Genomic DNA, 13919 nt, shown 5'->3' on the forward strand with positions numbered 1-13919 from the left:
AGAAGAAAGCGGCGAAGAAGAAGAAGAAGAAGAAGAAGAAGAAAACATTAACGCGCGACACGCAAGGAAGAACTATGATACGATATTTCACATTCATAACAGAAGGTTTTTCCTGATATGATCAATAATTGTTACATTAATAAAACCTATCTAAGACACAATGTGTACTTGTACAGAAACGCGCGAGGCGTTATAACGCGACGAACAACCCGCAGTTTAAATCTTTTGCTCTGGTCAGCTAGTTCGCTGTTTGTGAAGAAAGTCTAAGAAAATGGAGGAAATCGTGATGGAATCGGAGTCAGCAGAGATTTCGGGGTCGGTTCCACAGCTGGGTGTTGCTGATGCTTGGGAAACTGTCACCGCAGCTTTGGTGAGTGAGCTTCATCACTGGACTCATGCAGCCAGATGACAGAGGCCAGCATGGAGCCGAAGTCCGTTCAGTTTCTTCATGATTTAATGTTTTCCTGCTTGTAGCGATGGTTCACGGCGGTCAGGACGTGACTTAGGACAGTACACTGATTAGTTATGGTGATCAGTAAAATTCGGCACACACGTTACGCTGTTTGCGCATTTCTCTTTGCATAACAATGACAGCTGCTAACTCTCAATGTTCACTGTCAGCGTTTTAACGTAAGAAGCTGTTAATGGTCTCCTCCTCATAAGATGACGCTGTACAACGCTTAGCTCAAGACCGGTAGACTTGAACGAAAGTCCAAGACCAAGGACAGTTTACTCTGACTCACATCCAGGTCTGGAGTTGAAGTCAACCTCTCTGAGGTGCCTTCATCCCTGATCTCAGACCTGCGTCCTCACAGGCCTGAGATCAGCTGAACTATATTGGAGACTACAGTCCTGCAGAGACACATCTTTTGTCCTGGTTTTCAGGTGTCCCCTGGATGCCCGGTGACGGAGCAGAGCCTGTCGGACTCGTTGGACCTCCTCTGCCGTCAGGGTCTTGGGCAGCTCCTCGGCGGCTGGCTGCTGGAGACTTTGCCGATGCGTCTTTCCTCCTCTGTGGTTCCAGAGTTCTGGTCTGGACTCAAACAGCCGGAGAACGAGCTGGAGGAGCGAGGCAGGGCCTGGGTTCTCCTCACCGCCTTTCGGACTCTGATGGGCAGACTGGAACCTTTTCTGTGCAAGTAGAAAAATCAAAGCGCAGACGTTCAGCGCTGATCGCCGGTTGTCTTTGTTTCTATCAATAATCAAACATCTCCTCCTCCTCGTAGGTGGTCTGCAGAGGCTGGGTACGTGGCAGGACGGGGGCCACGGCAGTCTGTGTGGCCCGGGGCCCAGGGGCCTCCAGGAGCGCGCCTTCACCATCATCAGAGCCCTCCTCCTCTTCTCCCCCTCCCCTGTCCTGCAGGAGCGAGTGCTGGAGTTTTACAGCAGGACCTTCTCTGTGTACATGAACCAGGAGGGGGAGGCCGAGGACGGGGCCGAGGTTCCAGACGGCCCCGAGGGAGGGGTCTGTCGGGGCTGCGCGGTCCCAACACAGCAGTGCTGGTGTCAGGAGGCCCTGGAGCAGCTGCAGGAGTTCAGCCACATCCTGTGAGTGAGAGTTCACTGCGTCCATGTTCAGATTCACAGACTGCAGTTACTCCTTCAAACCAACTGACGCTCCTGAACGTTCACGTTTCTTCTTCGCTTCTTTAATTCTGTGCGTGTAGTTCCAAACTGCAGCTGCTGGAGTGGGTCAGCTCCGAGGCCGTCACCTCCATCCTGCACAAGCTCATCGAGCAGCGGATGGAGCAGCACTGCCGAGGAGAGTACGAACGCTCTTTCCTGCTGGAGTTCCAGGAGGTAAGATGTCCGTCCGTCCATTTGTCTGTTTGTCTGTCCATCTGTCTGTCTCTCCATCCGTCTGTCTGTCCTGGTCAGCAGAGGTTCAGTCATGTGACGTCTTGTCTGGGTTCTTCATCAGCTGTTAGCTGACGTCTTCCTCATGTTTTGTGTGCAGTGGCTGGAGCTGGTGCTGGGTTGGCTGAGCAAAGTGTTTGCAAGTGAGGCGGACAGAGACGGCCTGGTACCTGCTCCCAGTGCTCCCAGTGCTCCCAGTGCTCCCGGCGCTCCCGGCGCTCAGGCTGGCCAGCATGCCAGCTCCGTCCTGAAGCAGTGGAGGTGCCACATGCACCAGTTCTTCTGCAGGATCTACGTCAACATGAGGATCGAGGAGCTCTTCAGTATCATCAGAGGTGAGAGAAAACGGTGGGATTCTCCTGTTCTGGAAGGTTTATGTTTCCACCTGTGACAGCGGCAGGTGAGCAGGTGAGCAGGTGAGCAGGTTCCCTTTGCTGCCGGGCTTTGTGCTAAGCTAGGCTCAGCACATCCTGGACCTGTGCTGGACCCGCTCAGGTGAGTCTGGGTGGATGAGCTTTGCAGCAGAAGTGTTTGATTCGGAACTTTTCTCTCTGACGTTCACACACGTCTCCTACAGATTTCCCAGAATCCAAAGCTGCTATTGAAGATCTGAAGTTTTGTCTGGAACGAACCAACCAGAGACAGCAGCTCCTCACTTCACTCAAATCTGCGTTTGAGAGCCGCCTGCTGCACCCAGGTCAGCGGCCGCCGCGTCAGTGTCGCTTCAGTAATGAGCGTCTGTGGAAGCTGTTCTGTTCTGAGTCTGTGTGCCGTCGTTCGCAGGAGTTCACACGTCTGACATCCTCACCGTTTACATCTCGGCCATCAAGGCCCTCAGAGAGCTGGACCCATCCATGGTCATCCTGCAGGTCGCCTGCCAGCCAATCCGCAAGTACCTCAGGTGAGTCAGGTGACTCCCCCTCATCTTCATGCTCTACTGTGACATCAGCAGACTCTTTAGAGCTTTAAGGCCCCTGAAACCTAAAATCAAAGCTCAGATAAAAGCAAACGGATCAAACACAGAAGCTCGTTGCAGAGTCCCTCAGCTGTGCTGTTAAAGCCTCTGTGGTGTGTTTAAGGACTCGGGAGGACACGGTGAGACAGATCGTAGCCGGTCTGACCGGAGACGCTGAAGGCTGTACAGACTTGGCCTCCGAGCTGTCCAGAGGAGACCCGGTGACTCTGGAGATGCAGGACAGCGACGAAGAAGGAAACGACCCCGAGGACTGGACCCCGGACCCGACCGACGCCGTCCCCGGTCAGTGAACGCACCTTCCTCCTTCCTCCTGCTCGTGTTCACCTGCGCTGATTTCACTGAGTTGAACGCTTCGTTTCAGATAAGATGGGCTCGAAGCGGCGCTCGTCAGACATCATCAGCCTGCTGGTCAGCATCTACGGCAGCAAGGACATCTTCATCGACGAGTACAGAGCCGTGCTGGCCGACCGGCTGCTGCACCAGCTCAACTACAACACGGCCAGGTACGACCGGAGCGCTCCGACGGTCGCACGCGGACGCAAACCAGCGTTCATCACATTTTCTGTGGTTGAATTTTGAAGACTCAGAGTCTGCTGTGGTTTCTGCTGTCCGTCTGCAGGGAAATCCGGAACGTGGAGCTGCTGAAGCTCCGGTTCGGAGAGTCTCACATGCATTACTGCGAGGTCATGCTGAAGGTAAACACCGTCTGACACCATGTTTGAGTCACCGCGGGCGCCTTTAAACCGACAGCGTGCGTCATTATCCTGACCGCAGAACAGCAGAGGACGCTGATGATGAGTCTCCGTGTAGACGAACAGTCACAGTCCAGTCTTTGTCCTCTGTGTCTCCTGTTAGGACATGGCGGACTCCCGGAGGATCAACAGTAACATTCGTGAGGAGGAATCGAGGCTGAGCGAGGAGGAGCAGCCGCCGCTCTCCCTGTCCTCCATCATCCTGTCCTCTGAGTTCTGGCCTCAGCTGAAGGAGGAGAAGCTGGAGCTCCCCCCGCTCGTCTGCCAGGCCATGGAGGCGTACACGCACCGCTACGAGAAGCTCAAGGTGAGCTTCACCTGCGGCTGCTCTGTGGGGGAGTCTGCATGTCTCAGATTTTTGTCTTTCATCACTTTTTAGTTCTTTCTTTTATTTGGACATGATTTCTTTGTCTCTTCTATAATAATAAATCCTTCCTGGTGATGCATTCAATGACACTATGACAGCTGAGGTTTCAGAGTTGCTGTAAGAAACACATCGTGTTGTCTTCAGCCTCCGGTTTGCTCGTGTGTGTCCTCAGGTTTAGATTTAGACACAGTCACACAGCAGCAGCAGCACTTTGTCTTCTGTTTCAGGCCATGAGGACGCTGAGCTGGAAGCCTCACCTGGGCTCAGTCACTCTGGACGTGGAGCTGGAGGACCGCACCCTCACCAACCTCACCGTCTCCCCGATCCACGCCGCCATCATCCTGCACTTCCAGGAGAAAGGTGCGATCTGTCGCTCCACGTCCAGGTTTGTTTGAGACATTCTGGTCCTTCCTGATTGCCCATCGCTGACCCGTCGCCTCTTTGTCCTCCGTCAGATTCGTGGACTCTGGAGGAGCTGAGCGTGAAGCTGGGCGCCCCCAAGGAGCTGGTGCACAGGAAGCTGGCTCTGTGGCAGCAGCACGGCGTGCTGAGGGAGGAGGCGGGAGGACGTTACTACGTGGTGGAGACGGGCTCGTCCAAAGAGAAGATGGAGCGAGGCGTGATGCTGATCGACAGCGACGAGGAGAGAGACTCCAACACCACCACCCAGTCTGAGCAGAGGGAGGAGAAGCTGCAGGTGCGTGAGGACACACACGCACGCACGCACGCACGCACACGCACACACGCGGTCTCTCACCCCCCCCTGCTCTCCGTCCCTGCAGTTGTTCTGGGCCTACATCCAGGCCATGCTCACCAACCTGGACAGCATGACGCTGGACCGCATCCACTCCATGCTGCGGATGTTCGTCGCCACGGGACCCGTTGTCACGGAGATGGATGTCAATGAGCTGGAGGCCTTCCTGCAGAGGAAGGTCCGGGAGCATCAGCTGATGGTGTCCGCGGGCGTCTACAGACTCCCCAAGTCCAACTGAGGAAGGCGCAAAACAAGGAGGACAAACTGTCAGGGGTGACGCTGCATTCATGTGCCGTTGGAAATCTGTAAGATGCTCCTCAGCTCTTTGGAACAGCTGCTAACTGAGGCTGTCGGCTCATCACAGCTTGTTTTGCAGAAAGAAGCAAGAATGCAGCACAATTTTAGGAAGGCTCTTCCTCTGAAGGGTTTGGTTTTCAAAATAAAAGCACCCCCGCCCTCTCAAACAGCAGCGCTCCATGTTGATGTTGCAGCTCTTGTGAAGGTTATTGGTGCTGAACACTGATGTAAAATACTTTTGTATTCTGTAATAAAAAGCTCTTTAAGGTCTCGTGTGTTCGTCTGAACTGAGTTGCTGATGACAGAAGCGTGTGACCAGTTTCCTGTTGCACTGTTATTTATAGTGAGCGGCTCGTGTTCTGCATGTATGAGCAGTTTGAAACGTGTTCACGTTCAGAACTCGGCCGCGAGCTAATGATGACGACGTTACACAAAACGAGGAAGATGCCAGTTTGTCAAACTGCTCTTCTTCACTCAGAGGTGGAATATAACTACTCTTTTGTACTTTTACTTAAAGTACTGCAGTAAATGTAGAACGTTTACCTGAAATTTGAACATTGAGGTTTTGTTACTGCTACTTTTTGGACACCAGAAGAAATTCAGGGTTTTACATTTTTACTGTTTTTCTTTCCAGTTTGATCTGATGGTTGAGCAGTGAAGGAGGCTGAACTCGCTCAGCTTCGTGCAGACGTCGTGATGAAGACGAGACATCTTCATCTTCTCGTCCTGCTCATGTTTCTGTATTTCCTCTGTTGCTGTGAAGACAATGATCCTCTTCATCAGTCGAAGCTCTGACCCGTGTGGAGAGACACTGACACACACAGGAAGTCTGTTTATTGCTTTATTTGGATTTGGACACATTTGCTAGGCAACAGATTTACATTAAAAAAACAACAACAAACTGATGACTCGGCGGTTTTGGCTGTCCTGCGTCTCGGGTTACTGGCCTCACCTGAAGGCGCTCAGACGTGGGCGGCGCTCGTCACACCTGTTAGTGTGTCGCGGTTACACTTTAGTTCCCTCAGTGGTAAAACTTTGCATTAAGACGACAAACATGAAAACATCAGCACATAACAGTGATTCAGTAGTCGGAGGTTAAAGGACCACACCAGCCACTTCATCCCTCATTCACCACAATGTCCCCTCTGCAGAGACATGTCCCTTTGTGTCCTCTGACGGATTGTCTGAAGCCGGATGTCCAGTCTAAGACAGCGGGCCCTGAAGGCGGCGTTCATCGCACAGGAAGGAAAACATGATTCTGAGAGCCGAACACAAGGACGAGATGTGAGGACGTCCTCTGGAGGGACGGCTCGGTCCCTGCCATCGGCCCCGTAAGTGGGACAGTTTGGAGAACGGCGTGAACGTTGAGTTTGACGTTAATCTGGGCTGAAACGTCTTGAGCCAGCTGATCCCAGGTCAGAACAAACATCCGACGGCTTCTTTCACTCAGTTCTCGTTGGACAGACAGAATGATGGACGGACAAAACAATCAGCAGATTAACAGATTACAAAAAGAAGAAGATCATTGAGACACACGGAGACGTTCAGAGACGTCAGCTGGGCTGAAGGTCACGACCTCGTTACAGTCAATCAGGAAATGTGACTGAATTTCACCTGAAACACTGAGTTCTGCTGTTTCAGAGGAAATTCTAAGATCACGTTGGCGTCAGCAGAAATGTTCATTTTCACCTGTGCAGGTAGAACCAGAGACGTCTGAGGAGGACCAATCAGCCGCATGCTGTGAGTGGTTAGTAGTAAAGAGGCCAGAAACACAGAACGATCCTTTAACTCCTGGAGGCTGCTGCTGCTGACAGGCTGTGCGTCCCTCAGACTGACCTGGGGTCAGCCGGGCTGTGACTGCAGCACTCTGAGCGCGTCCCTTGTCCCTTGTCCCTTGTCCCTCGTCCCTCGTCCCTCGGCCGTGTTTCTGGCTCTCAGCAGCACTTCTTCCCTCTCTTCCTGCGGTCTCGGTCTCTCTGGGCGTTGATGTTGACCGTGTCCTTCTCGCGCTCGCGTTCCCTCTCAGCTCGGTTCTGACTCTGCTTCTTGGCTCGGAGCACCATGTGTGTGAAGGCCATGAACATCTGAGCGAGAAGACAGACAGACAGACAGAGGGACAGAGGGAGGGACAGACAGACAGACAGAGGGACAGAGGGAGGGACAGACAGACAGACAGAGGGACAGAGGGAGGGACAGACAGACAGAGGGACAGAGGGAGGGACAGACAGACAGACAGACAGACAGACAGACAGACAGACAGACAGAGGGAGGGACGGACGGACAGACAGACAGACAGACAGACAGACAGACAGAGGGAGGGACGGACGGACAGACAGACAGACAGACAGACAGACAGACAGACAGACAGAGGGAGGGACAGACAGACAGACAGACAGACAGACAGACAGACAGACAGACAGACAGACAGAGGGAGGGACGGACAGAGGGACAGAGGGAGGGACAGGCAGACAGACAGAGGGAGGGAGGGACAGACAGACAGAGGGACAGAGGGAGGGACAGACAGACAGACAGACAGACAGACAGACAGACAGACAGACAGACAGACAGACAGAGGGAGGGACAGACAGACGGAGGGACAGACAGACAGACAGAGGGAGGGAGGGACGGACGGACAGACAGACAGACAGACAGACAGAGGGAGGGACAGACAGACAGACAGACAGACAGACAGACAGACAGAGGGAGGGACGGACAGAGGGACAGAGGGAGGGACAGGCAGACAGACAGAGGGAGGGAGGGACAGACAGACAGAGGGAGGGACAGACAGACAGACAGACAGACAGACAGACAGACAGACAGAGGGAGGGACAGACAGACGGAGGGACAGACAGACAGACAGAGGGAGGGACGGACAGACAGACAGAGGGACAGAGGGAGGGACAGACAGACAGACAGACAGACAGACAGACAGACAGAGGGAGGGACAGACAGACAGACAGAGGTACAGAGGGAGGGACAGACAGAGGGAGGGAGGGACAGACGGACAGACGGACAGAGGGACAGACAGACAGACAGACAGACAGACAGACAGACAGACAGACAGAGGGAGGGACAGACGGACAGACAGAGGGAGGGACGGACAGACAAAGGGAGGGAGGGACGGACAGACAGAGGGACAGACAGACAGCGAGGCTTCAGAGCTGCTGGACGACCGCTAACAACCACATTTCAGTCTACAGGTCAAACACGTCAGTGACATCACAGGACAGGTTACCTCCTCCACGTTTATGTTCTCTTTGGCGCTGGTCTCGAACACCCGGACCCCCATCGACTCCCCAAAACGCACGGCATCCTGGGTATCCACCTGCTTCCTGGCAGGGTCGTCGTTTTTGTTTCCCACTGAGAGCAAAAGGAGAGAGGAGTTTGATTTCTTCTCTTTCAGGACGAAGTCAAAGACTGAAGCGGCCTGTCCGAGCTTTGGTTTGGTGTCCGGGTCCTAGCGAGTCTGTCCAATCAGCACCTTAGAAACACGAGGCGTCAGAGCTGTCAGAGCAGACTCACCCAGGATCTTACAGACGCTGTCGCAGTTCTGCGAGATTTCATTTAACCACCTCTTCACGTTCACGAACGACTCGGGGTTCGTCACGTCGTACACGATGATGACGCCGTGGGTGTTTCTGTAGTACCTGGAGAGAGACGGACGACACAGGAAGTGACGGACGACACAGGAAGTGACGGACCGCGGCCTCAAACCGAAGCGCCTGAGCGCAGAACGCGTCTGTGTGTGTGTGTGGGGGGGGGGGGGGGGTGTCTTACGTGGACGTGATGGTTCTGAACCTCTCCTGTCCCGCGGTGTCCCAGATCTGCAGCTTCACCCGCTCCCCGTCGATGTCCACCGTTCGGATCTTGAAGTCGACGCCGATGGTGGTGATGTAGCTGCCTGCAGGAGACGAGTGAGCCGTCAGAGAGGGACGGACAGAGGGATGGACGGACAGAGGGAGAGACAGACAGACAGACAGACAGACAGACAGACAGACAGACAGACAGACAGACAGACAGACAGACAGACAGACAGAGGGACGGACAGACAGAGGGACAGACTGAGCAGACGTCCATCAGGTGGAATCTGTTAGACGTGTTCTCTGAGGAACAGACATCTTTGTGGATGAAGCGATCACGTTTGATTTATTTATTTATTTATTGTGTCGCTCTGCGTCGAAGGGTTTCCGTCCTACAGTCGACCTTTGACCCACAGCGGGGAAGCCGCCTCCCTGAGGAGTGTCTGACAGGTTAGGACAGCTCTGCTCAGCCTGCAGATAAGATGACTCGATGAAATGCTTTCACTTCTGTGCCTACGAGCAGAGGCTCAGGTGTGTCACTCTGAGGGTGTCTGGCCAATCAGGACTGACTTCCTGCTCTGCCTAACGATGAGGCGTTTACTGACCTGAGAAGGAGTTGTCTGCGAAGCGGAGCAGGAGGCTGCTTTTCCCCACATCTGAGAGAGAGACAGAGCAGAAGGACGAGGTTAGACAGGGACTGGCTCTGAGGAACGCGACCAATCAGGAAGAGCCAGCAGTGACGCTGCGTTTACTCTCAGACACGACCTCCCATCCTGAGCGACAGCCCCCTTCCAGCGAGGGGGGGCACAAACCAAACGTGAAGCGACACAAGAAATGAACTGGAACTGGGAATGAACGATCTGAATCTGTTTGTCTTAAACTGGTCAAAGTCTGAACGCGTGCAGACAAACAGGAAACCAACATCACACATCAAACGTCACGCTGCAGGAAAAACAGCACACAATCACCAGAAGGTTTGATAAAACAAGACCAGACACGTCCAGTTAAACCAGATCACAGCTGGAAACCATCATCAGACGAACCCTGAAACCAGTAGATACCTGCCGCCAATCAAACTCCTCCCACCACACCAGAGCGTTTCAGAGACTCTCGTCAAGGAAACTCTTCCACCGAAGGAACCTGAAAATCAACAGGAAGTCACCTGCACACACACACACACACACACACACACACACACACACACACACACACACACACACACACACACACACACACACACACACACACACACAATCCTCTAAAGTCAAAAGACTAGAACAGATGTCCACCTTCACAGCGGACAGCCGCAGTCCAGTGAAGTCTACTCACTGTCCTGCAGTGAGGACAGCAGTCTAAGATGACTCAGCGTTTTCTGACAGTACTTCCTGTTGCATGTTCCCGTCATGTCACAGAGACGCTAACACTGGAACATCCAGCTCGTGTTGGGACGAACGTCCACGACCGCCAGAGCTTCTGTGACGTTTCACCCTCAACAAAACATCATCAGACGGAGTTTTTATGCTAAAATTAGAGGACAGAACGAGCCGGAAACACGTGCGCGCGCACACACTCACACACACACTCACACACACACACACACACACACACACACACACACACACACACACACACACACACACACACACACACACACACACACACACACACACACACACACACTCACACACTCACACTCACACACACACGTTACAGGCGGGTCACACCGGCGAGCCTTCATGTGGACTAAAACTAAAAGCTCTCTCTGATTGGCTGTTGGAGGGAGCTGCAGCGCTCAGGTGTGTGTTTCAGAGGAACCCTCAACAGGTCCGATCACGACACGCCTTATCTTAGCTTATCTTAGCTTATCTTAGCTTCTATCAGCTGACACACATTCAAACAAACAGAAACAGCTCATCTTCTTCATGCTGTCCCAGTAAGATCTGCTGGTTTCTCCTCACCAGCTGAGACGCTGTGGGAACCAGTGACTCCAGTTACTGTGAAAGAATCAAAAGGCACTAACTGGAGTCTCCGATGATGAGCAGCTTAAACAGATGATTGTAGTCCTTCCCCGCCATGTGGACGGCGTCTCGCTGGATGTCCACGTCAGATGAGTCTCATAGGAGGAGGTGATGTCTCTGATGTCCCCAGTTTGTGCTCTCCTCCTCCCAGTGCTACCAGCTCAGAGCAGCACAGCAGCAGGACATTTCCAGTTGAACTTGTGCTCGTTCAGTTTGGGTTTCTCCTTGACTTCCAGTTCAGATGTTCACAACACGTCCTCTGGTTTCACAGTGAAACCACAGCAGGCGGCAAAAAACGAAGCTCCGGCTCTGCGTCGATGATTCATGCTGACGGCTGAGCGAGCGGGCGGGCGGGCGAGCGGCGAGGGAGCGAGCGGCGAGGGAGCGCTGGCTTCCACCTCAGTTCCAGTTCAGCCCAGTGACACTCCTGCAGGGGATTTCCAGCTCCTGACGACTCACTTCTACGCTCACTCCCTGCTTCTCCTCTGAATGCAAGTCACACCTCTAAGGTTCCACGGTGGGGGGGGTTGGCACTGCGTGGGGGGGTTGGCACTGCGTGGGGGGGTTGGCACTGCGTGGTTGTCGCTCTGACAGACAGACGGTGAGATGACAGCCGCTCAGGCCTCCAGCTGTTGCCTGAACTCCTCCGCCGCTCACTCGTTCACTCCATCCCTTTTGAAGAAGAGAAACCGAGACGTTCCTCTTTTCCGCTGCAGCTCGCTCGTGGTCACATCTGCTGAGCTTCCTTTAAGCTGATCCCTTAATTTCACTTCAGCTCCTCCGGCCGTTGGGTGAGAAGTCGACCGTTCCCTGCTTCTTCACATGAGGATGAGGAGGGCTCACTCTTTGCTCCTTTAGCTCAGGTTTAAGAGGCGCTGAACAGAGAAAGAGGGAAAAAGGTAAGGAGAGGTTAGACGAGGTCACATCTGTCAGGACGGCTGTCATTTCACGCTGAGCGGCTGTACGCGGCGTGCGCCCCTCCTTACCTCCCTCCCTGCTCCTCAAACAACAGCTGAGTCACTAAATATAACTTCCTCATCCTGTTTTATCCTCCCCCATCCTACAACTTAGCTGAGTTAGGAGGTAGCAGCAGAAAGGCTCTGACAGCAGGACGGTGTGGCTGTCATGGCCTTTTCCTGACTGCCACTGGGCTAAACAGGGAAGTCAGACAGCGGAGGCCGACGCGCAAGCGTTGGGACAGTTTTCCACGAAAACAGGAAAAACCATTTTGCCTTTGAAAATAATTAATGGGACCTTGCTAATGTGAGCTAATCCAGCCCAAATGATGTGATACTTTCAGTGTTCAGACGGTAACACGAATCCCCGTTTGAAAAACGTGCAATTTAAGGATTATTTGAATGAGCAAAGGTAAAAACACTTCGTGTTATAAATTCAGCATCGTGTTGAGTCTTACATTAGTTATAGTTCAACTCGGCTTTGTCTGAGCCCCAAACTTCATTCGTTTTAATAAAAATATCAAATTTGAGAGTTACTTTATGCCGTTTGCGTCAGACCGAGCAGTGTGAGGAAAAGTCCTGAGTCCTGTAATATGAGCACATCCCGACAGACGAGCTGATTTCATTTTTTCCCACAGATTATGAACGTAGTTTGGCGTAGAAGTCATACGAACGTGTGACGACATCATCCGCAGCCACAGGTCAACCAGACGCGGGACATCCGCCGTGATTAGCGCCGGTTCAACGGGAGGTCGGGGGTCTACGTGCTGTAGAGGGACAGCTGCAGTGACACCATCTTTACTGATCTGGCTGTAGCTGAGACGTTTGCGTGACAGTGACCAACATCTCACCTTGCCCGACGCTTTCTACGTCAGAGGACGTCCCGCCAACCTTCCCTCGAAAATCTCTCAATTTTGGGATCCGCTGAAATGATCCTACGTTTAGCCTCCGTGTTACTGCTGTGTTTGAGAACAATAACTTCATATAAGTTCTACAGTTCGGCGCACAAATGCGTCGCATCCGGCCGCTGAACGGCAGTTTATTTCAGGTGTCTCTAACTTTTGGTTTCTCTGGTTAACGACCGTCGCTGCTGCTGACGTTATTCCACGAGCGGAACGAAACAGCGGATCGAGTCAAAAATGTCCTTTAAGTTAACTTTTAGTGCAGCTACTTCAACATGAGACACAGGGAGACCACAGCAGCTAAAAACGTCCAGATGTTTGACGCAGTCCGGGCTGGCGGTGTCTGGGCCTGACCCTGGCCTGCCACCAAGACGTCAGAAAAAAAACTTGTCACTCCTTGGAAAAACTTTGAAGCCGCCATTTGTAGGAAACTTACTCTGGACGTGTTGGTGTACTCGGTGCTCTGCCGGTGGGCCATGTTCACGGGTCCGCCGCAGACGTTGTTTTTGTCCTGGTGGGATCCACTCGATCACCGCTCCGGTCGGAATGTCTCCGCGCCGACCGACCACACCTGACCGTCTGCAGCTGATGACCCACTCTCATCATCTGATGCTGCGTTCACGTCATGTGGGAAAAACCAGGCAGCAACCTCCGCGAAGCCTACTGCTAGATTTTAAACTTCATGTACGACTGCACAGACACAGAATATAACACAACACAGGCTCACAGCTGATAGGACATAAAAACTGTCAATCACTGATTTTTATTGTCCACAGTTTTGATGGATTTTGTTTTGCCCCTTTAAAGCTGTATCACCTCCGGCTTGAACTCAGTGTCAGCAGTTCTAGACCAGGATAAGTCATAGAGGACAGATTAAGACTTAAACACACACACTGTAAAAATCACTGCTGACAAACCAGGGAACGAGATCCAGATCATTCTGGGCCATTCAGGCCACCTCCATCACGGCTACACACTGCCTGAGCTTGAATCAGATAAAATCAATGTGAAATGAAACCACCAACAGAGACACACCTAAAACTGATGTCGCCATCCCAGTTTCAACATGACCACAGCAGCCGAAACCAGTGAGCAACGCTTCCGTCCACAGCCTGTTTGACCCTGAGACAAACAGCCTGGACAAGTTACAAAACTGTCCCAAACGCAGGAGTGATTGTGTTAGAATGAAAAGCAAAGAAAACTAATAATCCACTTTGGACAAGATTCAAAGCTTTTGAAA

The 13919-nt window shown here is 52.8% G+C and overlaps 2 protein-coding genes across 2 annotated transcripts; one reads left to right on the top strand and one right to left on the bottom strand.

Annotated features, from left to right (window-relative positions):
- Position 1: 1 nt before the first annotated feature.
- anapc2 (anaphase promoting complex subunit 2) lies at positions 2-5887 on the top strand. The gene is made up of 14 exons (XM_070981321.1): positions 2-370; positions 886-1135; positions 1227-1548; positions 1668-1800; positions 1958-2192; positions 2435-2554; positions 2641-2758; positions 2937-3115; positions 3195-3336; positions 3453-3528; positions 3689-3892; positions 4180-4312; positions 4408-4649; positions 4735-5887. The coding sequence occupies exons 1-14, from the start codon at positions 272-274 to the stop codon at positions 4942-4944; spliced, it is 2463 nt and encodes an 820-aa protein (XP_070837422.1). The 5' UTR covers positions 2-271; the 3' UTR covers positions 4945-5887.
- On the bottom strand, positions 5831-13259 carry LOC139343593 (ras-related protein Rab-35). The gene is made up of 7 exons (XM_070981323.1): positions 13116-13259; positions 10824-11696; positions 9409-9459; positions 8781-8904; positions 8526-8650; positions 8239-8363; positions 5831-7087 (listed from the first exon to the last, which is right to left on the bottom strand). The coding sequence occupies exons 2-7, from the start codon at positions 10876-10878 to the stop codon at positions 6938-6940; spliced, it is 630 nt and encodes a 209-aa protein (XP_070837424.1). The 5' UTR covers positions 10879-11696; positions 13116-13259; the 3' UTR covers positions 5831-6937.
- Positions 13260-13919: the final 660 nt, after the last annotated feature.

The sequence above is a fragment of the Chaetodon trifascialis genome, chromosome 15 (assembly GCF_039877785.1).
Source record: "Chaetodon trifascialis isolate fChaTrf1 chromosome 15, fChaTrf1.hap1, whole genome shotgun sequence".
In the NCBI taxonomy this organism is placed as follows: Eukaryota; Metazoa; Chordata; class Actinopteri; order Chaetodontiformes; family Chaetodontidae; genus Chaetodon; species Chaetodon trifascialis.